The 27500-nt window shown below is 37.1% G+C and overlaps 1 protein-coding gene across 2 annotated transcripts in view; it reads left to right on the top strand.

Annotated features, from left to right (window-relative positions):
• Window positions 1-27500, top strand: part of LOC115231791 — a 100575-nt gene that overhangs the window by 31801 nt on the left and 41274 nt on the right. For both annotated transcript variants that reach the window (XR_005001614.1, XM_029801755.2), the window contains exons 2-6: window positions 12068-12229; window positions 13265-13315; window positions 15535-15593; window positions 20266-20360; window positions 21305-21373. Coding sequence is in view for 1 of the 2 variants with exons in the window: in XM_029801755.2 (XP_029657615.2) it covers window positions 12070-12229; window positions 13265-13315; window positions 15535-15593; window positions 20266-20360; window positions 21305-21373 (434 nt within the window). In the remaining variant the exon portion in view is untranslated. The remainder of the gene's footprint in view (window positions 1-12067; window positions 12230-13264; window positions 13316-15534; window positions 15594-20265; window positions 20361-21304; window positions 21374-27500) is intronic.

The raw sequence follows: 27500 nt of genomic DNA, 5'->3' as shown, positions 1-27500 counted from the left end.
TGAAGTTGTCTGTGTATGGCAGGATTGGTAGCCTTCAACTAACACTATCTCCTCCGACACCCTGCGGCGCAAGTTGACCAAAATTGAGAGTATGATAGAAGAAGGCTTGCTCGTCATTCCTAAGAAGAAAAAATTCAAATCGAACCATGTTAACACCAAAAGTTATTTACATAAAAAAGGTGCTTTTTTTCTATGAAAATCCCTACTTTTTACGATTTTTTGACTGCTGTGTCGCCATTTTTCAGTGTATTTCAACCAGAAAAATGTTCACTTAAAGAGAATAACAAGTTACATAATGCAAAATTTTTACTTTTCAAAAATTCTAATTCTAAAGGGTCGAAACAAACCTGAGCAACGCCAGGTGATACTGCTAGTGTCTTAACCCATTTGTTACTATATTTCTGACCAAAATACACCCCTTATGTGTTTCAATTAATTTCTAACATGATCATAAATTTAGTCTGGTTTCATTAAACAACTATAACTTTTTTATTTATCAATATATTAATGTGATTTTTGGACCATGTTAAGACCAAAAATTATTTACATCAAAAAGGTGCTTTTTTTCTATGAAAATCCCTATTTTTTACGCTTCTTTGACTGCTGTGTCGCCATTTTTCGGTGTATTTCAACCAGAAAAATGTTCACCTAAAGAGAATAACAAGCTACATAATGCAAAATTTTTACTTTTCAAAAATTCCAATTCTAAAGGGTCGTAACAAACCCGAGCAACGCCGGGCGATACTGCTAGTTTAGAATACATACGGAGATAGACAGAAACACAAGCGCACGCTAGCACGGAGAAGTGGATGGTAAAACGATGATGCATGATCTGGTACCACCTATGTTAAATTTGTACAGAAACTACTAATGATGACGACTTAGAGAATGGGTTCTGATTTAGCAATTTTTAGGGATGGCTAATACTATCATAAGGAGGCGAGTGTAGGTTCCATACGGAGCTCAAAATCTCTCGTGGAAGCGCCATCCAACCAAAATGCAAATATATGGGAAACTACCACCTGTATCCTCTCTTGTGAAAGGTAGGAGAGTCCAGTTTGCTGGACATTGTTGTAGAGCTGAAAACGAGGTAATTTATATACTCTTCTCCTCTGGAAGCCATCTACTCGCAATACCGGAGGGCGCACACTCTCCTACCCTGATGTAATCTCCAGGGATACAGGCATCCAGCAACAGGACCTCCGTAATGCCATGATGGACCGTGAAGTCTGGCGTAGCATGGTAAATTCCATTGTCTTGACCACGGTCGAACAATGATGATGATGAATACTATCAACCCCAGTACTAAACTGGTACTTTATTTCATTGGTCCCTAATGGGTTGAAAGGTAAAGTTCACCTTGGCAGAATTTGAACTCGCGATGTAAAGAACCGGAATTAATACTGCAAAGCATTTTGTCTGGTGCTTTTACGATTCTACAAGCTCACCGCCTAGGCTAAACACAGAGGGGACAAACAAGGACAGACAAACGGTTAAGTCGATTATATCGACCCCCAGTGCGTAACTGGTACTTATTTAATCGACCCCCCAAAAGGATGAAAGGCAAAGTCAACCTCGGCGGAATTTGAACTCAGAACGTAACGGCAGACGAAATACCTATTTCTTTATTACCCACAAGGGGCTAAACACAGAGGGGACAAACAAGGACAGACAAACGGATTAAGTCGATTATATCGACCCCAGTGCATAACTGGTACTTATTTAATCGACCCCCAAAAGGATGAAAGGCAAAGTCAACCTCGGCGGAATTTGAACTCAGAACGGAACGGCAGACGAAATACGGCTACGCATTTCGCCCGGCGTGCTAATGTTTCTGCCAGCTCACCACCTTGAAGACGTCTACACGTCTTTCTAATCTTTTTGGCACAAGGCCACCAAATATTGAGAAGGGAGGATTAAGTCGACTACATCGGCCCCATTTCATTGGTACTTTTTTTCTTTTTTATTGACCTTGATGCATCATCAATCATGTTTCTGCTTTCTGATTGATAAATCAATGTCTTATATATGTTAATCTCAACAAAAATGTTTAAAAAATTTTTTGATCATCTTTAAAAGGAGCAGGAATGGCTGTGGTAAGTAGCTTTGCTTACCAACCACATGGTCCCGGGTTCAGTCCCACTGCGTGGTACATTAGGCAAGTGTCTTCTACTATAGCCTCGGGCCGACTAAAGCCTTGTGAGTGGATTTGGTAGACGGAAACTGAAAGAAGTCCGTCGTATATATGTATATATATGTGTGTGTGTGTTTGTACCCCCGCCATCGCTTGACAATCCATGCTGGTATGTTTACGTCCCCGTAACTTAGCGGTTCGGCAAAGAGACCGCTAGAATAAGTACTAGGCTTACAAAGAATAAGTCCTGGGGTCAATTTGCTCGACTGAAAGTGGTGCTCCAGCATGGCCACAGTCAAATGACTGAAACAAGTAAAGAGAGTATATAAGCATTGTGACTGGTTTTAATGGCGAACCAGCAGAATCGTTAGCACGCCGGCAAAATGCTTATCGGCATTTCGTCTATCTTAATGTTCTGAGTTCAAATTCTGCCGAGGTCATCTTCGCTTTTCATCCTTTCGAGGTCAATAAAATAAGTACTTGTTAATTATGGGTGCTGAAGTAATCGACTTAGAACCCATCCCAAAATTGCTGACTCTGTGCTAAAATTTGAAACTAGTGTTTATTTTTTTTAGAAAAAACATTACTCCTCTAAACATTTAGTGCCTCACAATACCACTTCCTTCATATACCGTAAATCGTCCGCCCTTGAGTATAATACGCAGGGGATTTTTAGGGGGGGGGCGTACCTCTGAAAAACCTAAACCTTGTGTATAATACGCACCCCTTCTCTAACTTGAGTCAAGGAGGTCTATATAACGTCCTTGGTTTGTAAAAAATATATACGGTAACGTCTTTTATTATTGTATATATAACATAATGCAAACGTGTAGCTTTTTTGTCCATTTTGTTTGCAGAAAATAAAGAAATAACAGTGTAACGAGCTTAGTGTGAAGTGAATATCTTCTCTTGTACTTTCGGGGTACAAGAAAGCAATCACTAGCCGTTGCTTTAATAATCCAGAATTCTACTAGTCAGAAACAACAAGACGCAGACGTAAAAGATATATATACTACTTTATTCTCTTTCTTGGTAACAGTAACAATAAGTGTGTTATCTGATGTCCTTGGTTCTGGGCGCGCAAGGCTGAAAGTTAATCGATTGTAATATTTACAATATTCAGCCGCTAAAACCAGAACGGGTTCAAGATGGCGTCGAACAGGGAAGTTGAATGTGGTCGGCAACAATTTGGTTAAAGGCATTCGGCCGACTGCTGCTAGAATCAAGTCCTGACGGAGAGAGAATATACGTGACCGTTGCCTTCGATAGCCATGTCTCAAAGTCCCCGCTGACTGCTGCTAGTGGTCAAACGTTCTACGACCCCCTTGCCTCTTTGTTAAGGCTCACGCTCCCTTGCCTCGCTAACTGCCACGTAGGCAAAAGGGTTCTTCCGGTGGTTCGCGCATGCGCGAGAGGGCCCTTCCTTTCTGTGCCTTGGTGAAGGCACCAACACGCGCGAAATACAAATGGACGGTGCGCGAGCGCGCGCCGTTATAGGGTCACTACAACAGTAATAACGTTTAATAAATGTTGCTTACTGCAAGTTATGGCTGATTCTTTTATGACTTCATTGCTTTCAGGCTTAGCTTAAGGTATTTTCGCGCCCGACATCACAAAATGCGTCTGAATAAGCATAGCCAGACAGCAAATAGAGACTCGGACATTGCTTAGAAAATAATTTTCATTTTTAACCTCGTATATAGTACGCACTAGGGATTTTGACCTTTAAATTTTGGGGGAAAAATGCGGATTATACTCGAGGATTTACGGTATGCGCTCCACGGTGAACTTACAATGCTCCCAGCTACAAAAGGGAATGCTACAATCTCTGTTAAGAGCTGATCTACAGGATGAAGATTACATGTCGTGAATTGGATTTAAGTGAGGAAGAGTTTCGCAACGTTAGGGTCTCTTTCATCCAGGCTTGCCTAGATCCTAAGACGAGATAGGTCAAGACAGTCATAAGTAGTTCCTGATGCAATGGATGACCGGAACTTCAAGTGTCGCATCTTGCTCTCAAAATACCATGACACTTGACAAAAACCAGCATCTTGACTGCTGGATCCACTCTTATTCTCGTCTATTACCAGTCTTCACATGCTGGAGTAGACATAAAGTGTTTCAGGTCTAGTAGCTACTCTCATTTGGTTTATTTCACTTACCCAAGCTGTATATTGGGATGTGGCTGCTATGCATACCGCAGTTTCTTGGGTCTGCAAATGAGTGTTGTATATGAGGTGGTGAACAAATGTGAATGACTTTTCCCAGAACCCAGATTAAATAGAAAAACAATTCAGCATTTTAAGCCGTAAGAAAGTGTAACCTCATTACTTTTGTAAAATGAAAGTTAATGTATATATATATTTATAACTAGCAGTATCGCCCGGCGTTGCTCGGGTTTGTAAGGGAAATAACTATATAAGCATTTTTAGAGAGTTATAGCCAAAAAGTAGCAAAAAAAATGCATTAAAAATGGGGAAAAAATGATGGTAATTTTTTTTAAAATCGTTGACTCATCGTAGACATTTTTAGAGTTACTTCCCTTATATAATAGCGAAAAAATGCATTAAAATGGAAAAAAACGATGGTAAATTATTTTTCAAATCGTAGACTCATCGTAGACATTTTTAGAGAGTTACTTCCCTTATATAATAGCGAAAAAATGCATTAAAATGGAAAAAAATTATGGTAATTTTTTTTAAAAATCGTAGACTCATCGTAGACGCGCGCTAATACCCAGAAGGGCTCGATATAAATCACGACTATAAGATACCCGGTTGGGTTAAACTGCACCGCAAAATGTGGGAGTAAGGAATCTAAATCGTAGGAGACAGACACACAACTTGACTTTTATATATAAAGATGTCTTATTAAAATTAGGATGTCAAGGAGTTTATCTTAAAATATAGACAAAGGTTCTACAGCAAAATAAGTTTAAGAATTACTGATATAGAGCAGTGGTCTTGGCACCACAGACTGGTTTCATACAAGTCAGTTGTTTTATTACTGAGGTGGAGCGGAGGTATGCGCATAATAAAACACATTTTTGGAACATTGGATGAAATGCCTAGCAATAGTTATTTTCGCTTCTGCCATTCTGTGTTCAGAAGCTCGATTCTCGACTTCGTTGGTCTTGGGTTCAAGCCTTTCTGCGGAGCCTCGGGCCGACCAAATACTTGAGTGGATTTGGTAGACGGAAACTGAAAAACTTTTCGTGTGTGTGTGTATGTGCTCGCGCGCGCCCCTGTGCCTGTGCTGTGTTTGTCCCCTATCACAATTTGACAATCGATGTTGGTTTGTTTTTGCCACTGTAACAACAGTTTGAAAATACGGACATCAGGATTCGGACAAAAATTTCAAAACATTTCTGTACTTACGGTTACGGTTTTAGGGTTAGTGTTGCGGAAAAAGTCAAAATTGAAGAAGTTGGGTGGGGGGATTTTCACAAAGCCGATTTTTGGTAATTTTCCGGAACCTCCGTATCAGAAAACGGGGATTTTTTGGCAAAAAAAAAAAAAAAAAAAAGGATCTTTACCTTTTGACCTATATTTAAAATTAATTTTTTGTAACTAAACACTTTCAAACTTCGGACACTGGTAAAATGTGTCATATAAAACATATTTTATTCTTAGCATTTTTGAGAAAAACTTATATTTACGAAGTTATTTCGCGTTAAAGTTGTAGTATTTCGGTAATTTCAACCAATCAATGACGTGTATTCAGCTGAATAAAATTACTGCTGTTGTTTGTCAACAACAACTATCGGCGGTGTATATTTCGTTTGTCACTGTTATTTATGACATCGTTCGTGCGTTTGTACTGGTTTTAAGGTTTTAGGGTTAGGGTTGTCCTAAATAACAGTGATAAACGAAATATACATCGCGAAGTTCTTGACAAACAACGGCAGTAATTTTATTCAACTGAATACACGTCATTGATTGGTTGAAATTACCGAAATACTACAACTTTAACGTGAAATAACTTCTTAAATATAAGTTTTTCTCAAAAATGCTAAGAGTAAGAGATGTTTTATATGACACATTCTACTAGTGTCCGAAGTTTGAAAGTGTTTAATTACAAAAAATTATTTTTTAAATCTAGTTCAAAAGGTAAAGATCCAAAAATATTTTTAAATAAACAAATTTCAGAGAAAATGGGTGGTGGTGGAAGCCTTTCCAACTGGACTGATAGAATAAATACAGACTCTAAAAGAAAAAGTCATTGGGGTCGATTTATTTTATTTTTTATTTTTTTATTTATCTAGTTTCAGCTCACAAGCTTTAAAGCACGGCCCCCAACATGGACGCAGTCCAGCGACTGAAACAAGATAAAAATGAAGATTAAATAAAAGGAAAAATGCAATCCATCTTAATGTTGAAGAGGAGAGAAAAAAAAACATCGAAATATCTTGGTCAAAAACCTGTTTTAACTGTGACCATCCCATCTTCGTTATAGTGTATCTAGAACTATCTCCCTTTTTTATTTTAACAGTAGGATAGAATTTAGGGGACATTTGGAGGCTGCTTTAGCAGATCTAGCTACTCTGAGTAAAAATTAAGGGCGTGGACTGATAAAGAAAGGAGTTTCTCTGAATCATACAGAAGCTATATTCTGAGATATATTAACAAGTGTATGACAAGTGCATTTATTATATTTTTATTTGAATTACAAAGTCTTTTTTAAAATTTATTTGTAGTCAACCGAAGGAAAATTTCCGTTAATTTAGATGTTTGTTGGGAGAAAGATGGCTGTATTTTTTAACTCTTTATAATAGTACACTTGTTTTCTTTTGTGTTGTCTTTTTTACAGTTATTATTATATTATTATCATTAGTTTTTTTTCTCTCTCTCCTCCAAAGGAAACTTTTCACCACACACTTGTCTTTATTTGCAGCCAGCAGTGAGATTGGGTAGATAAAAGGCTTCTTCTCTATGTCATTGTTAAGTGGGAAGTTGTCCTCTGAATTGGGGCGGGGGTAGCGTATGTCTAAGGTGACATGTGTGTGTATGTGTGTATATACACACACATACATATACATGTATATGTTTTCCTGCGTGTTTAGAAGATAAATAGTGGCAGGTGTTTTGCTTATAAGAATTTTAAAAAAACACGATAAAACAAACCCTCGTTCATTTCTCTCTGTCTTCTCTCTTTGTAACTTAGCAGGACTTTACTTTCACATACCTCCTCTTTCTCCCGGCTCACACTATTACTAGCGAGTTGATATTAGTATACTTCTTTTAGTCAAAAGTCAAAAAATATTTTTCTTAAGCTGTTTATTTTTATGTAAATAAAACTCCCACGTACGTTTATTTGAAAGTTTAAAAGTATTTGTTTGGTGAGGCAGGTGTTATTTGAATCTTCAATTCTGATCAAAAGTGTCCCAGCTTGGCCGTCCTGTCGGTCTACCTACACAAGTGTGTCCTCCTGACTTAGTTTCCTCATAACTTTCGGTAAAACAGATAATTTTTAATGAAATTTTCTAGAAATAACTTTCAGATGGTGTAGATTGCAATTATATCGAAAGCTAAGAAGGCGGCGAGATGGCAGAAACGTTAGCACACCGGGCAAAATGCGCAGCCGTATTTCGTCTGCCGTTACGTTCTGAGTTCAAATTCATCCTTTCGGGGTCGATAAATTAAGTACCAGTTACGCACTGGGGTCGATATAATCGACTTAATCCGTTCGTCTGTCCTTGTTTGTCCCCTCTGCGTATAGCCCCTTGTGGGATCGAAAGCTAATATGAAAAAAGCTCACACACACACACACACACTCTACAAATGAAACTTGGCTTTTGAAAAAATTATGTGTGCGTGCCCACCATTTTAAAAATTTTAAATTCTGATATAATCGTAATCTTTATCAAAAGGTATTTGTAGAAAAATTTCACAAAAAATGCTCATTTTTTCTTAACGTTATGAGGAAATAAAGTCGGGGTGGAGCACCACTGTGTAGGTATGCAGGTATGCCAACTTGTTTTCTGTTCAGGTATGATGTATCTAGGAGCACATCATCCAATAGGGCCTTCAGTTTTATATTATTTGAGGAAGATTTGATTGCTTGTTTTTTTAGAAGGCGAGTGACCTTATAGAGACGGTCTTCTGTTGGCTAGGATGGTAGAAATTAGTTTACAAATCAGTGTTTTTTGTATGGAAGGAAAAACCTAAACTATGATCCAGAGTAGTGCTTCTCAAACTGACGTGGCGTACCGGCAGTTTTTTACTTCTTTCTTTTTCCCAATGTATCAGTAATATTAATATTAGTAATATTAATTTATATCGGAAACAAGAAATATAATGAATATAATAAATCTATTTTACTTGTTTCAGTCGTTTGACTGTGGCCATGCTGGAGCACCGCCTTTAGTCAAGCAAATCGACCCCAGGACTTATTCTTCGTAAGCCTAGTACTTATTCTATCAGTCTCTTTTGCTGAACCACTAAGTTACGGGGACGTAAACACACCAGCATCGGTTGTCAAGCGATGTTGGGGGGACAAACACAGACACACACTCATATATACGACGGGCTTCTTTCAGTTTCCGTCTACCAAATCCACTCACAACACTTTGGTCGGCCTGAAGCTATAGTAGAAGACACTTGCCCAAGGTACCACACAGTGGGACTGTACCCGGAACCATGTGGTTCGTAAGCAAGCTACTTACCATATGCCTAAAAGTCGACAATTTTAAAAATCTTATATTATTTTGTAATCAAATACCACCGCTGCCATGTGATATTTTTAAAAGGCAGTGCCCCAGCATGGCCACAGCTTGTGAGCTGAAACTAGATGAAATAGAAAAAAAATAATAATACAATATTACATGAGTATCTTATAACGTTTCTTTCTTTTCTGGAAACTCGCTGCTTACCAGCAGCTGTTGGCTCGCGGACCGGTACTGGTCCGCAGACCACCACTTTGAGAAGCACTGATTTAGAGGAAAAGATAGTCGTCTTGCATATTAAGTCCACAGTTTAGTGTCAATTGTATGTATGCGTGTTAATGCATACAAATGTGAGAAAAAATATTCAGCATGAGGTATAGGGTGGTACAAAATTTAATCAAACTTCACTGGCCTGATTGATGCATTAAAGATGAACTAAATTTGTTTTAGTAAAGTTTCAACTTTGAAAGTGCGCACACTAACACACACACACATACATATTTGAGGTATATTATTACCCTTTCTACTATAGGCACAAGGTCTGAAATTTTGGGGGAGAGCGGGGCAGTCGATTAGATCGACCCCAGTACGTACCCAGAAAGGATCTGTAAACGACTGTGTGAAGTGAGGTGACGTGAATGGCTCCTTTGCACATCACACGGTCGATATAATAAATATGAAAAGAATAAATGCGTATATGTGCCAGAAGGAAAAGAGAGACACAACCGGGTAGAATGTTTCAGAGAAAATTTTATTTATATGTTAATGTGTGTGTGTGCGTCATATATGCATAATAATAGACAGACCGTCATGAGAACAAAGTGTGTGTGTACAAACATGGATGTATGCGTGTGTAATAAGTAGAGAGCATTGAAAGAGTTTATAATATGACGTTAGAAGAATGTTCAGACACAAGGATGATAAATACCAGTTCATAGTCAAGGTACACGATAGTTGAAATGCTGCATCAAGAAGTTGTGGCAATAATGCAGAGCCTGTCGAGGTACATGTCCAAGAAGTTGTGGCTACGATTCTGCTGCCGGTCACTTGGTACAGGAAGTTCTTGCAGGTTGTATTTTGCTGTTAATCATGGTGGAGTTATTCACAAACAGTGCAGTGTTGAAACCTGTGCGAGCATTGCTTGTTGCTGTGTATGTAGAGAGATGATGTTGATGTTAGGACAAATGGTGGCAACAGAGATGGAAGTCCTGAATGCTGCTGGACAAAGTTAATGAGTCTCCATGTGACTGCTTTTGTGTTGTCACTGGAACTGGCTGTGTCCTGTGTGGTCAGTGGCTAGACCTCAAAAGGTCTGGAACCGAAAGACCTCGACTCGATGTGAAGCTAGAGTTTTACAGGATGCAGTCGGCTCACTGGAGGTTTAGAAAAGACTGTCTCACATGACCTTATCAAAAGGCTGCGATTGGTTGGGTTGCATATTGGTGCACAATAGAGCAAGAGACAAACTGCACCAATACCAACCAATCAGAGTAGTGGACACAACAGGGTCTAAAAGGGTGGCCGAAGGCTACCTGTTATCTACTACGTCCGTATTTATGTATGAATAATAGAGAGAGAGAGGAATTTCCCTCAAGCGTATGCTACAGATCAAAGGTTAAGTCAACCTTGGTGGAATTTGAACGTAGTGACTGGTGAAATACTGCTAGGCAATTCGTTCAGTGTGCTAATGATTCTGCCAGCTCGCCACCTATAATGATGATTATATACATTAAGTGCAAATAAATTGTCATGCCATTGAAATATCTATTACCATGTATTAAATTGGGGGCTAATGCAGTTTTGCACCTCTCCTTGAAAAATGCATTTAAAAAAAAAATTTCTTGGGATTCCTATGTTCTAAATGTCAGAGATTACAAATATGCAGAGTTACTGCCCTTCTAGATGGGTGGAGCCATGGCTGACTCATGTTTCATTCAAAGGAAAACCTTCTATATTTTGGCAATTGCATGCCATTTCCCTTTTCTTTTCCATTAGTTTACAAGACACCCGACAGCCATGAAACATTCGTATGTAGACTTACTTTACATATACTTGTGGCGACAATGTTTTGCATACAACTGTAACTTATTTTTACGTTGTCCTTGTTGAACAGCTACCAGAAATTGCAGTGAATACAATTTAAACTATTACTAGTAATTTTTCACAAAATCTCATGATGTGTAGAGTTAATGAATAGTTGATTGAACAAAACATTGGTTTGGATAAGTTTACCTTACATACAGATGAGAATATATCACTCAGAATCTACTCATCTTCAACACAAGGATGCATTGAGCATAAGTATAAGCATCATCATCACCGCCACCACCATCAGTACCATGGCTTATCACATACTAGCACTATGACCCGGCGTTGCTAGGTCATAGTGCTGGTGCATACATATACAGCTGCATGCGTGCGCACGCACATACACGCGAGTACTGTCCAAATCTCCAACCAATCACATATAGCTAGCTGGCATTCAATTGGCGTATCAAGTTTCGGGCATTTTGATTGGGTTTTGGATAGAAAATTCACAAAAAAGTCACTTCTATTGATTTTTTAATGGCTTTGCAGGGTGACTGGGGAAATGTAAAGATGTGCACAACCACCCTTGGATGGTTTTTGACTGACCATAGAAAGTGCGAGCCCTCTAACTGAAAAATTGTGGATTTGTATAAAGGACACGCATACACACACAGACATTTTGCCGTTTATATATATTTTTCCGAACACGCCTGCTAGATAAGTTAAATTTGTCTAAAGTCGTAAGACACCTGCTGTTATCCTGTTATTACCATTCTTGTTTTTATTTTTATTTTTGTTTTTGTTTTTTGTATTTATATCCGTGTGGCTTCGTCCGTTTTTCTGTCCTTGTTGCGTTTACATTCGTTCCTTTTTCCAAGAAATCTAATGCTCGCAGCTTAGTTTTTCCTTGGGGCTGGCCGCGTTGGAGCAAATATCAGAATTAATCAGCCGAAATTTGCTATGATGATCCGGTTTCTGACTGAAGATTAAAGGCTTCAAATGACCCGTCTGTTTTCTATGTTCGTCCCTTTGTGTATTTCACGTTCTTGTTTCTTTATATATAATTTTTATACCTATATATATATATATATATATATATATATATATTATAATTACCACCATTTTAAGCTTTGTTGTCACCACCACCAATAAGTACTACCATTATTGTTTGTAATTGTTATAGTACATGTTTCATGGAACAAGGTTTTTTTAAGACTCCCCCTGGTATTTATCTTTTCCAGTTATGACATCAAACAGTAAAAGAAAGGAAGAAAAAGACTGTGGGATGGAAGCTGACCTCAGTCCTTTCAAGAGATTGCGTATCAATGTCCCAGGAACTCAAATCTCACAGGAACGAATGAGCAAGTATAAGAAGGAAGCTGTCAAAAATCTGCGTAAACAAGGTTTGATATTTTGGTTGTTTCTTTTACTTGGTTCTGTCTACTTACCTGTGTGTATTGTAATCACTGAGCTATACCACCCATGACTGTGTCACCCTTAAATGGCACATATATACGTACATATGTACAATGGGCTTCTTTCAATTTCAGTCTACCAAATTCACTCATAAGGCTTTGGTCGGCCCGAGGCTATAGTAGAGCACCGCCTTTAGAACTTATTCTTTGCAAGCAAGCCTAGTACTTCTATCGGTCCCCTTTGCCGAACCGCTAAGTTACGGGAACATAAACACACCACCATCGGTTGTCAAGCGATGCCTGGGGGGACAAACACAGATACAAACAAACACACACACATATACGATGGGCTTCTTTCACTTTCCGCCTACCAAATCCACTTACAAGGCTTTGGTTGGCCCAAGGCTATACTAGAAGACATATGCCCATGGTGCCATATAGTGGGAATGAACCCAGAACCATGTGGTTATTAAGCAAGCTACTTACCACCTAATGTTTTTTGTTTATTTTTTTAATAATGATAGAGTGTAATTTGAAGGAAATTAGGTTGCTATATCTAGCAAGTCAAGCAACACATACAAGTTATTCCCACCTGTTGTTGACTTGCTATGATTGACCCTTTTGATACTGAATTTCCTGAGGCTGACTTCTAGTTATACGACACAAACTTCCTGTTTTAAAATCTCACCTAAATTAAAAAACCTCCATCAAAATTTCTGTTCCCAACACCAGCTGAATAACAGCAAAATTGTTTATTTTACTAAATTCCTTATTATTTTCAAAGTTAATTTAAACAAAGTAATGTATTCCTACAGAAATACGGGCCATAAAAGGGTGAAGGTTGTGCTTGATAGTGGCATAGAGGTGAACTATTTGCAGGGTCAGGGTCTGTTTGGGATAACTGATAGTAAGAAGACTAACACTAGTATAGGGTGTTTCTGATGGTGGTGGTGGTGATGGAGCTGCTGCTCCCCTCCCAACCCCTGCTTCTCTTTTTACATAGGTGTTGATTTCTGTTTTCAGGTCAGTTGAAGTTGTCAATCTACATGAATTCTGGCATGCTGACAGTAAATGGTAAGTTACAACTTTTTGACAATATGGCTGAAGGCACCCAAAAAAAAGTTTGGGGGGGGGGGCACAGGGGAGCATTTAATATGCAAATGTGGTAGGATCTTGCATGTATAATTATACTGAAACTTCATTCAACTGAAATCTGTAGATAAAATCTCCCATATGGGTTGTTTGAAAGTAATTAACAAAGCATGACTCTCAGGCATAGGGATAAACATTTCACTTCCCACAAACCTGCAGAATCAGTACCATATTGATATGTATATATACACACACACACACATACACTCCTTTACTGTTTTTACTTGTTTCAGTCATTTGACTGCGGCCATGCTGGAGCACCGCCTTTAGTCGAGCAAATCGACCCTAGTACTTATTCTATCGGTCTCTTTTGCTGAACCGCTAGGTTACGCATACGTAAACACACCAGTATCGGTTGTCATGCCATGTTGGGGGGACAAACACACACACACACACACACATATATATATATACATATATACACACATATACGATGGGCTTCTTTCAGTTTCTGCCTACCAAATCCACTCACAAGGCTTTGGTTGGCCCAATGCTATAGTAGAAGATACTTGCCCAAGGTTCCACGCTGTGGGACTGAACCCGTAAGCATGTGGTTGGTAAGCGAGCTACTTACCACACAGCCACTCCTACGCCACTCCTATATATATGAGAAAGAGAGAGAGAGAGAAATGACAAGAAAGTTAGGCAAGTCGATTTATACAGAATATTAAATACATTTAATAGAGAAAAAAAATGTACATGTGTATGGATATAAAATAGTCTGACTTGTAGAATATAAATGATGTTATTAGTTAAATAGGTAGAGTTTTACAAGTCCAACAGCTGGGGGCTTGGTGGTCTGGAATAACACCACCTCTGTCTTCAAGGGAAAATTTTTACATTGAAGAATTTTACATTTGAGGTGTTGACAGGATAGAGTTTGATACTTTTACTCATCTACTCACTTGAGGTCATATCTTTAGAGTACTTTAAAGTGTATTCTATATAAACACCTGTCTCTAACCCAGAGTTTCTCAAACTTTTTGGGCCACTGCCCCTCTCGTGGCCACATAATGCCTCTAGTGCCCTCACCCCTATTTTTATGTATAAATAAATATTTTATATTTTACTAATTTATATATACTATAAATCATTTGATATTTGATATATTATATAATTTGTAAACAATACTATAATAATATAATAATTCTTAGTGTCCCCCAATCCACTGCCTTTCTCAATGCACCCTTTTTCTCTATTACCCCAATATATATATATATAAGTGGTACATCAAGGCACCAATATTTACTGGAAAAGGCAATCGATACAAATACGACACTAATGTATAGCTTCAATGCGTATTTACTGGCAAAGACGTGTGTGTGCAACAAACATGAAAAATTTGTCTTACCTCTAGGAAGAACATTCAATAAATGGACAACCTAGAATCAGATAATGCAGGACCGGTTTCTAACTCTTCAAATATGTTTGACAACGTAAATTTGATCAGTCTTCATCAGCTGCATTTACCTAGACAATATTTCAAAAGTTGTCACATCAGTGCCAGTATACTCGCCTGAACGCCTAGCCGTTAACAGATAATTAACTGATACCCTATATTTTCTTTTGCCCAAAGCTAGGAACTTTTCAGCACCCCTTCGTTTGTGTGTGTGTGTGTGCATATCATCATCATCATTTAAAACAGTTTGATTCAGCACCATGTGACTTAAAGCCTCACAGGCGTCTTGCAGAAACCTATCTTGTTCAGGCTCAATTGACTTGGTCAACTGAGTCTTTAATGATCTAGAACTTCTACAAAATGTGTTGAGTATCTTTTTCTTTGATAGGTGGAACTCTGTAGAAGCCTGTGTCGTGTGTGTGTGTTTAAAAGGTGGCGAGCTGACGGAATCGTTAGCACGCCAGACAAAATACGTAGCCGTATTTCGTCTGCCGTTACGTTGTGAGTTCAAATTCCGCCGAGGTCAACTTTGCCTTTCATCCTTTCGAGGTCGATAAATTAAGTACAAGTTTCGCACTGGGGTCGATGTAATCGACTTAATCCCTTTGTCTGTCCTTGTTTGTCCCCTCTATGTTTAGCCCCTTGTGGGCAATAAAGAAATATATATGATTCCTTTCTACACTGAAAATTTTGAGATTTATATTATACTAGTAAATATTAATTTTTTTTTCCAATTATTCAGTGATTCAAGCACGAAACCTTCAAACCAAACGGAAGACAACATGCGATTCTGTTGTGAAGGTAATGAATGAAATTATAAAATTCCTTTTTTTTTTTTTTTATTTTTTTGTGTGTGTTTTTGAAATTATTTTCTTTGCTTGGCATCTTGGTCCCAGCCTTGTGAGTATACTTGGTTGATAGAAACTGAAAGAAGCCCTTCGTGCATGTGTGTGTTTCTGACTCCTGGTCTTGACATTGCATGATAGTTGTAAAAAAAGGAAAAAGAAAGAAAAGTGGGGAATTAAATAGAAGACTAGGTGGGGAGTACACCAGAAAACATGGTGTGTTCAGCTATGCCCTGTGGACATGACTGCTGTAGCATTGCAATGGAGAATGGTCAGTGGTACTTGCTACAGCAGTCACCCTGCCTATTATGCCTCCTTTTAATTACAAAAACAACAAAAGAAAAGATAGTATTCTTTTTTTAGGTGAACGAAGGCATTGTAAAGAACAAGGATCTGATTTTAAGATAAGTTTTGAAATTGTTATGTGAATACTATAGTTATGTATATAGAAGTTAATGGGCAAAGATTTGAAGTGAATGCGAGATGACATTTGATTTGATCTGTCACAATTCTTAATTTACACATTCCCAGGTGAATCATGAAATCACCTATTCTAGCCATATTTACTTAGAAGAAACAGTGAATACCCTAATTCTTCGATTTTTCTATACATAAGTACCCCATACACACTCAAAGATGTCTCTTTTCTTATCAACTCTGGTAATTTAAATAATCCTTTATTAAATTTCGATGGATTAATAATAGAATTATTTCACTCTTAAATTTCTTAATTTATGTAACTTCACATTTAAATGCAGCAATTTCAGAGACTTTTAGTATAAATTATTGAAAAGAAGTTGTTGTATCTTTTTCAACGGCTCAAGTCTTATAAATGGAAGGAGAAAGTATGTAGATTGTTCTAGAAAAGCAGCTGTTTGCAGTCAAAATGAAACTGCATGACAGAAAGAATATCTGCTGTGATTGTAACGATAAACGAACAACAGAGACTCATTGTGTGCATTGTGCAGAACTGACCCCTAAACATACAATTTCTATCAAATGATGTCCATTAAAACATGCAGCATCTTGTGTTACTCTATCATTTTACTTCCCAGCTCTCGTAAACATGAGTGGCAGGAGGCAAGAGGTGACAGCTTTTTCTTTGAGGGGAAGGGGACAAAATTAAAAAAAAAAAATCCCCAAAAATTTATAAATAAATTTGAAGAGCTAATTTGTCGAAATACCCTTAGAGTATTTCTAAACCTTTTCTTTGACCACCTGTTTAATTTTGTCCCTTGCCCCCAAGCCCTATAAATGTGCTAATAAACTGAGGCAAACTGTCAGTGTTGCAGTTGCAATTGTAGCCATTTTTGGCTATTGTGCAGATTGTTGTTGTTGTTGTAATGTTGCCCTTGCAATGCGTGTTGTTGTTGCAGCTGCCTGAGTTTCTTTTGTTACCTTTTTTCTCACTTCTTCCCACTTCCATATAAATTGAAAACAGAATCTTTAATAAGGATTACAGCTATACATACATATACATATATATATATATATATGTATATATATATATATATAATATATATAATATATATGTATATATATATATATATATCTATATATATATATATGTATATATATGTATATATATGTATGTATGTATAATGGGCATTGTATATATGAGTGCGTGTGTGTGTGAATGTGTATTGTATATATATATATACTCTTTTATTCTTTTACTTGTTTCAGTCATTTGACTGTGGCCATGCTGGAGCACCACCTTTTAGTCAAGCAAATCGAACCCAGGACTTATTCTTTGTAAGCCTAGTACTTATTCTATCGGTCTCTTTTGCCGAACCGCTAAGTAACGGGGACGTAAACACACCACCATCGGTTGTCAAGTGATGTTGGGGGGACAAACACAGACACACAAACACATACACACATATATATATACATATATACGACGGGCTTCTTTCAGTTTCCGTTTACCAAATCCACTCACAAGGCTTTGGTCGGCCCGAGGCTATAGTAGAAGACACTTGCCCATGGTGTCATGCAGTGGGACTGAACCCAGAACCATGTGGTTGGTAAGCAAGCTACTTACCACACAACCACTCCTACGCCTATATATGTATATAAATTTACAATGAGGGTGAGAAATTAGATATTAATTTAATTAACATAGATTTCACGCCAGTGGTCTAGTATATAAAAAGACTGAAGGTTCAGTAAAATTGTATTATATACATATTAGAAGGAAACCACTATGTGGACACCCCTATGCTAGAAATAGATCCGCTATGGTCTTACTACTAAGAAATGTTCTCAAGAAAATTTAGCAAAACAACCAAAACGTTTTGGTGTTTTGCTAAATTTTTCTTGAGAACATTTCTTAGTAGTAAGACCATAGCGGATCTATTTCTAGCATAGGGGTGTCCACATAGTGGTTTCCCTCTAATATGTATATATATGTGTATATATATATATATATATATATATATATATATATACACAGCAACATATACAAATACATACATTAGCATACATAACCCAATCACATGCACAAATACTCACATAAATAATCACACAGCATATATTCGACCACTATTGTATAATAATGTAAATACGTATGTAGCTTTACACGCATACACACTGCAACAACCAAACATACAACCACACTAGCATGCACTTAGACACACACACACACTCACACACACACACAGATGAATTCTTCCAATCACATACAAAGAACTCATTGCAATACATTAGACATATATACTGTAATCCCTTGATTATTGTGGATGTTATGTTCCAAAACCCCCCGCGTTAGGTGAAAATCCGCAAAGTATAGAAATTATTTTTATAATTTGTATATATTTATTTTATTATAAATACAAAACAACACCACAGTGGAATCGACGTAAGCTTAAATAATAAACTGCGATATGTAAACGATTACTGTTAAATGATGATTATGTATATATGTGTGTATGTGGTGGAAGCACTCCATCGGTTACGACGACGAGGGTTCCGGTTGATCCGATCAACGGAACAGCCTGCTCATGAAATTAACGTGCAAGTGGCTGAGCACTCCACAGACACGTGTACCCTTAACGTAGTTCTCGGGGATATTCAGCGTGACACAGAGAGTGACAAGGCCGGCATTTGAAATACAGGTACAACAGAAACAGGAAGTAAGAGTGAGAGAAAGTTGTGGTGAAAGAGTACAGCAGGGATCACCACCATCCCTGCCGGAGCCTCGTGGAGCTTTAAGTGTTTTCGCTCAATAAACACTCACTACGCCTGGTCTAGGAATCGAAACTGCGATTCTACGACCGCGAGTCCGCTGCCCTAACCACTGGGCCATTGCGCCTCCACATGTGTGTATGTATGGTTGTATGTTCTGTGTTCAGATATTGCCAAGGTGAACTTTACCTTTCATTCTTTCAGGTTCAACAAAATATAGTACTGAAGATAGTGTAATAGGCTAACCCACTTCCCACAAATATCGCTGGCCTTGTGCCAAAATATAAATCCATTATTATTATTTTCTTTTAAAATATCGTTCCTTGAAGTCTTTCAGGGGTGAGATAGATATGCCAAAAAAAAAAACATTCTAGAAGGGCAAAAATTTATAACAAAAATTTGTTCTCATGTTTTTTCTTTTTCACAAAATGGATTCAACTGAAAAAAATATTCCGTTTGTGTCACAGAAGATTGTTGCCAGATGTAAGGGTAGCTTCTGATTGGCTGAAAGATGAAGTGATACGTTTTTGAGCAACTGATCATGCAGCAAAAAGAATTTTAAGTTTTGGTACAAATTGTGCACCACCACTCATCATCATCTTCATTATCATCGTTTAACGTCCGCTTTCCATGCTAGCATGGGTTGGACGATTTGACTGAGGACTGGCAAACCAGATGGCTGCACCAGGCTCCAATCTTGATCTGGCAGAGTTTCTACAGCTGGATGCCCTTCCTAACGCCAACCACTCCGAGAGTGTAGTGGGTGCTTTTTATGTGCCACTGGCACGATGGCCAGTCAGGCGGTACTGGCAATGACCTCATTTGAATCTTTTTATGCATGTCACTGGCACAAGTGCTAGTAAGGCGACGGAAGCTAGTTAGCTGCTCTGGCAACGATCACGCTCGGATGGTGCTCTTAGCACCCTACTAGCATGGGGCACAAGTGCTAGTAAGGCGACGCTGGTAACAATCACACCCGAATGGTGCCTTTTATGTGCCACTCTGTCAACGATCACGCTTGTATGGTGCTCTTTGCACCCTGCTAGCACAGGTGCTCGTCCATTAAACTGATACAAATAAGTGGTACTTTATTTGTACCACCCAGCTTGAAAGAGTTAAATATTTTCTAAGAAAAGGCATGGATTCTTTGAACACCCAGTATCCTCTACCCCCATATGGCCTTCTTGACATTTGCTGCTTTTTTGTGCCCAATGCTGCCCAGGCTATAAACTACTGCTCTACAGTAATGTCTGAGGAATATTTAGCTGCTATTTCTAGCAGGTACAGCAACTAAGTAGTGACCCTCTTGTTGGCTTGTCATTCATCCAATCTAGTTTTATTTATTTCCGAAGATAGCAATGGATACAGAATTCTGTTGCTCTTTATAATTTCTCTACAAAGAATGAGTTACTTTCAGGTTATATTTTTATATTATTTTATAGATATCACTAATTCCTGATGAACAAAAACGGACAAGATATTCTACCAAAATGGTTGTTGACTCCAATAACCCTGTCTATGATGACAAAATATCATTGTAAGTAATATTTTAAACCACGAGTTGTATGGTGTGTTGGTGTGTAATTGGCTATGTAGATTTTTAATGTAAGTTTATATTGTAGAGTAATGTTTGTGTATGTTATATGAAACCACATAAAAAAAAATATATATATACAAACTGAGAGTTGTAATGTTTGTGAAATCTCTAACAAATATGCTGCAGAATTTGATCATGGCTATTGTCTGAAGACAAATACAAATCTCTCTCTCTCTCTCTCTCTATATATATATATAATATATATATATATATATATATATAAATAAAGTTAATCCAAACTGAAAACACAAAGGGAAAACACAACAATGCGAGGACGTGGAACAAGTATAGTGTTATTGGACACTCAGGAAAGGAAAGAAAGGAGGATTTAACATTTCAAGCGGAGCTCTTCGTCAGAAACATAGAAAAAGGAAAGATCCAAGGAAGGGAAGATGGAGGAAAAAAATTGTCAATGATACACACGCGGTCACACACATATATATATACCCAGGCCAATTCCCCATTTTTTTAGGAGTGAGTAGCCACAAGACACGCCAAGCATTCTATTTATTTCCCAGCTCAAAGGCATAGAATGCAACCCCCAATATTAGCAGAGGGTCCTATCAGCATATGCTGGTTTACCCCCGCCGCATCATGCTGGTTCTGTACCCCAGAGCAACATCAGATTCATTCATTCATTCCAAAAACGTAAAATATCTTTATTGTACGAATTTATAGATTTGGCACCTCTTTGATGTTTGATGATATAACAGTGTGGTCTTCACATATCATCAATATTTTTTTATAACTGTTCTCATAGAAACAGGTCAAGGAAATCCAAACCAACAATACTGATTCTCCTTTTGTGAATATATTTTACATGTATAAGTATGATTGTAATGCTTCAATACTTTTTTCTCTTAAATAATGCTTTGTATTTTCAGTGAATTGTTGCAAGATGACATCAGTAAACGTCTCATGATATCAGTGTGGCATATAGACCAGTCTAACTAGTAAGTATTATCGCATGTTATGACAGGCCAGTTTAATTAAAAAGTGTATAGTCCATTCTAAACATTACTGTATGATCTGGCATATAGGGTAGTCTAACTATTACTATATGGTATAACATAGACCAGTCTAACTAGTAAGTATTATCGCATGTTATGACAGAGGCCAGTTTAATTAAAAAGTGTATATAGTCCATTCTAAGCATTACTGTATGATCTGGCATATAGGGTAGTCTAACTATTACTATATGGTATAACATAGACCAGTCTAACTAGTAAGTATTATCGCATGTTATGACAGAGGCCAGTTTAGTTAAAAAGTGTATAGTCCATTCTAAACATTACTGTATGATGTGGCATATAGGGTAGGCTAACTACTATTACTATATGGTATGACATAGACCAGTCTAACTAGTAAGTATTATCGCATGTTATGACAGAGGCCAGTTTAATTAAAAAGTGTATATAGTCCATTCTAAGCATTACTGTATGATCTGGCATATAGGGTGGTCTAACTATTACTATATGGTATAACATAGACCAGTCTAACTAGTAAGTATTATCACATGTTATGACAGAGGCCAGTTTAGTTAAAAAGTGTATAGTCCATTCTAAACATTACTGTATGATGTGGCATATAGGGTAGGCTAACTACTATTACTATATGGTATGACATAGACCAGTCTAACTAGTAAGTATTATCGCATGTTATGACAGAGGCCAGTTTAATTAAAAAGTGTATATAGTCCATTCTAAGCATTACTGTATGATCTGGCATATAGGGTAGTCTAACTATTACTATATGGTATAACATAGACCAGTCTAACTAGTAAGTATTATCGCATGTTATGACAGAGGCCAGTTTAGTTAAAAAGTGTATAGTCCATTCTAAACATTACTGTATGATGTGGCATATAGGGTAGGCTAACTACTATTACTATATGGTATGACATAGACCAGTCTAACTAGTAAGTATTATCGCATGTTATGACAGGCCAGTTTAATTAAAAAGTGTATAGTCCATTCTAAACATTACTGTATGATGTGGCATATAGGGTAGGCTAACTACTATTACTATATGGTATGACATAGACCAGTCTAACTAGTAAGTATTATCGCATGTTATGACAGGCCAGTTTAATTAAAAAGTGTATAGTCCATTCTAACATTACTGTATGATGTGGCATATAGGGTAGGCTAACTACTATTACTATATGGTATGACATAGACCAGTCTAACTAGTAAGTATTATCGCATGTTATGACAGAGGCCAGTTTAATTAAAAAGTGTATATAGTCCATTCTAAGCATTACTGTATGATCTGGCATATAGGGTAGTCTAACTATTACTATATGGTATAACATAGACCAGTCTAACTAGTAAGTATTATCGCATGTTATGACAGAGGCCAGTTTAGTTAAAAAGTGTATAGTCCATTCTAAACATTACTGTATGATGTGGCATATAGGGTAGGCTAACTACTATTACTATATGGTATGACATAGACCAGTCTAACTAGTAAGTATTATCGCATGTTATGACAGAGGCCAGTTTAATTAAAAAGTGTATATAGTCCATTCTAAACATTACTGTATGATCTGGCATATAGGGTAGTCTAACTATTACTATATGGTATAACATAGACCAGTCTAACTAGTAAGTATTATCGCATGTTATGACAGAGGCCAATTTAGTTAAAAAGTGTATAGTCCATTCTAAACATTACTGTATGATGTGGCATATAGGGTAGGCTAACTACTATTACTGTATGGTATGACATAGACCAGTCTAACTAGTAAGTATTATCGCATGTTATGACAGGCCAGTTTAGTTAAAAAGTGTATAGTCCATTCTAAACATTACTGTATGATGTGGCATATAGGGTAGGCTAACTACTATTACTGTATGGTATGACATAGACCAGTCTAACTAGTAAGTATTATCGCATGTTATGACAGAGGCCAGTTTAGTTAAAAAGTGTATAGTCCATTCTAAACATTACTGTATGATGTGGCATATAGGGTAGGCTAACTACTATTACTGTATGGTATGACATAGACCAGTCTAACTAGTAAGTATTATCGCATGTTATGACAGAGGCCAGTTTAGTTAAAAAGTGTATAGTCCATTCTAAACATTACTGTATGATGTGGCATATAGGGTAGGCTAACTACTATTACTGTATGGTATGACATAGACCAGTCTAACTAGTAAGTATTATCGCATGTTATGACAGAGGCCAGTTTAGTTAAAAAGTGTATAGTCCATTCTAAACATTACTGTATGATGTGGCATATAGGGTAGGCTAACTACTATTACTGTATGGTATGACATAGACCAGTCTAACTAGTAAGTATTATCGCATGTTATGACAGGCCAGTTTAATTAAAAAGTGTATAGTCCATTCTAAATATTACTGTATGATGTGGCATATAGGGTAGTCTAACTACTATTACTATATGGTATGACATAGACCAGTCTAACTAGTAAGTATTATCGCATGTTATGACAGAGGCCAGTTTAATTAAAAAGTGTATATAGTCCATTCTAAATATTACTGTATGATGTGGCATATAGGGTAGTCTAACTACTATTACTATATGGTATGACATAGACCAGTCTAACTAGTAAGTATTATCGCATGTTATGACAGAGGCCAGTTTAATTAAAAAGTGTATATAGTCCATTCTAAACATTACTGTATGATATGGCATATAGGGTAGTCTAACTACTATTACTATATGGTATGACATAGACCAGTCTAACTAGTAAGTATTATCGCATGTTATGACAGAGGCCAGTTTAGTTAAAAAGTGTATATAGTCCATTCTAAACATTACTGTATGATGTGGCATATAGGATAGTCTAACTACTATTACTATATGGTATGACATAGACCAGTCTAACTAGTAAATATTATCGCATGTTATGACAGAGGCCAGTTTAATTAAAAAGGGTATATAGTCCATTCTAAACATTACTGTATGATGTGGCATATAGGATAGTCTAACTACTATTACTATTTGGTATGACATAGACCAGTCTAACTAGTAAGTATTATCGCATGTTATGACAAAAGCCAGTTTAATTAAAAAGGGTATATAGTCCATTCTAAACATTACTGTATGATATGGCATATAGGGTAGGCTAACTACTATTACTGTATGGTATGACATAGACCAGTCTAACTAGTAAGTATTATCGCATGTTATGACAGGCCAGTTTAATTAAAAAGTGTATAGTCCATTCTAAACATTACTGTATGATGTGGCATATAGGGTAGGCTAACTACTATTACTGTATGGTATGACATAGACCAGTCTAACTAGTAAGTATTATCGCATGTTATGACAAAAGCCAGTTTAATTAAAAAGGGTATATAGTCCATTCTAAACATTACTGTATGATGTGGCATATAGGGTAGGCTAACTACTATTACTGTATGGTATGACATAGACCAGTCTAACTAGTAAGTATTATCGCATGTTATGACAGGCCAGTTTAATTAAAAAGTGTATAGTCCATTCTAAACATTACTGTATGATGTGGCATATAGGGTAGGCTAACTACTATTACTGTATGGTATGACATAGACCAGTCTAACTAGTAAGTATTATCGCATGTTATGACAGAGGCCAGTTTAATAATTAAAAAGTGTATATAGTCCATTCTAAACATTACATACTGTATGATATGGCATATAGGGTAGTCTAACTACTATTACTATATGGTATGACATAGACCAGTCTAACTAGTAAGTATTATCGCATGTTATGACAGAGGCCAGTTAATTAAAAAGTGTATATAGTCCATTAAACATTACTGTATGATCTGGCATATAGGATAGTCTAACTACTATTACTATATGGTATGACATAGACCAGTCTAACTAGTAAGTATTATCGCATGTTATGACAGGCCAGTTTAATTAAAAAGTGTATAGTCCATTCTAAACATTACTGTATGATGTGGCATATAGGGTAGGCTAACTACTATTACTATATGGTATGACATAGACCAGTCTAACTAGTAAGTATTATCGCATGTTATGACAGGCCAGTTTAATTAAAAAGTGTATAGTCCATTCTAAACATTACTGTATGATGTGGCATATAGGGTAGGCTAACTACTATTACTATATGGTATGACATAGACCAGTCTAACTAGTAAGTATTATCGCATGTTATGACAGGCCAGTTTAATTAAAAAGTGTATAGTCCATTCTAAACATTACTGTATGATGTGGCATATAGGGTAGGCTAACTACTATTACTGTTTGGTATGACATAGACCAGTCTAACTAGTAAGTATTATCGCATGTTATGACAGGCCAGTTTAATTAAAAAGTGTATAGTCCATTCTAAACATTACTGTATGATGTGGCATATAGGGTAGGCTAACTACTATTACTGTTTGGTATGACATAGACCAGTCTAACTAGTAAATATTATCGCATGTTATGACAGGCCAGTTTAATTAAAAAGTGTATATAGTCCATTCTAAACATTACTGTATGATGTGGCATATAGGGTAGTCTAACTACTATTACTATATGGTATGACATAGACCAGTCTAACTAGTAAGTATTATCACATGTTATGACAGAGGCCAGTTTAATTAAAAAGTGTATATAGTCCATTCTAAACATTACTGTATGATGTGGCATATAGGGTAGGCTAACTACTATTACTATATGGTATGACATAGACCAGTCTAACTAGTAAGTATTATCGCATGTTATGACAGAGGCCAGTTTAATTAAAAAGTGTATAGTCCATTCTAAACATTACTGCTTGATGTGGCATATAGGGTAGTCTAACTACTATTACTGTATGGTATGACATAGACCAGTCTAACTAGTAAATATTACTGTATGTGACAAATAGACGGGTATGATATATAAACCAGTGTGTTAAAGCAGGTAAAATAGACTCAAGTTTGTATGTAGGGCCCAGGGTGGTTTTTTTAGAAGCATAATTTTAAGCAAAAAAAGTCTTATTTTTTTTTCACAGCTTTTGTGGATTTCCATGACTCTGTTGCATTATTATGAATTTGAGTCGGAATCTTGAGTCACAGCGACTCTTTCATTAGCTGGTTACACAACCGTGGTTGCCACCTCTTGGATACATTGCAGTTACTCTCTTGATAGAGCTAGATGGTCCTGACTGTTGATCTTCTTGGGATTCCTCTGCTCAGCATCAATGTGAGAAGCACTCTTGGATCAGTTGAGCTCTTCTCTTTCCTCTTCACAATCCCTGTGCTGCTGTTCCAGGACTTGGTCGTATCCTAGCAAGGTGACTGAATGGATGCTATGCCTTGCAAAAGGGTAGCTTGTAATTAAGCAGGACACAGTCGTTGCAGTGCCACCTCTTCTTCTCCTCCTCCTCACCACCCCCAACATCACAATCCCTCCACCTTATCCTCCTCCTCCTCAGATTCTATAGGTATTAGTTTTATGCGGATAGGTCACTAGTATCTTTAGTTTTAACATATTTCTTAACAAAATAACTACCGTAATTCCTCAAGTATAATCCGCATTTTTTCCCCAAAATTTAAAGGTCAAAATCCCTACTGCCTACTATATACGAGGTTAAAAATGAAAATTACTTTCTAAGCAATGTCCGAGTCTCTATTTGCTGTCTGGCTATGTTTATTCAGATGCATTTTGTGATGTTGGGCACGAAAATACCTTAAGCTAAGCCTGAAAGCAATGAAGTCATAAAAGAATCATCCATAACTTGCAGTAAGCAACATTTATTAAACGTTATTACTGTTATTTCTTTATTTTCTGCAAACAAAATGCACAAAAAAGCTACACGTTTGCATTATGTTATATATACAATAATAATAAAGTACGTTACCGTATACCAGTGCTTTTCAAACTTTTTGCTGGAACGGAACCCCAAGGAAACATTCCACTGGCTTGGGGAACCGCTGTGCAATAATTTAATAGTCTTATGCACGCATATCTGCATAGGAAAATTAAAAATTACTGCCGATTTTAGCAGTTTTGTAACTTCTTGCGGAACCCCTGGACTGTACTGGCGGAACCCTAAGGTTCCACGGAACCCTGGTTGAAAACCACTGCCATATACATTTTTACAAACCAAGGACGTTATCTAGACCTCCT

This window comes from Octopus sinensis, linkage group LG1 (genome assembly GCF_006345805.1).
Source record: "Octopus sinensis linkage group LG1, ASM634580v1, whole genome shotgun sequence".
Lineage (NCBI taxonomy): Eukaryota > Metazoa > Mollusca > Cephalopoda > Octopoda > Octopodidae > Octopus > Octopus sinensis.
Note: the sequence above shows the minus strand (reverse complement) of the source record. Positions and strands in the feature narration are given on the sequence as shown.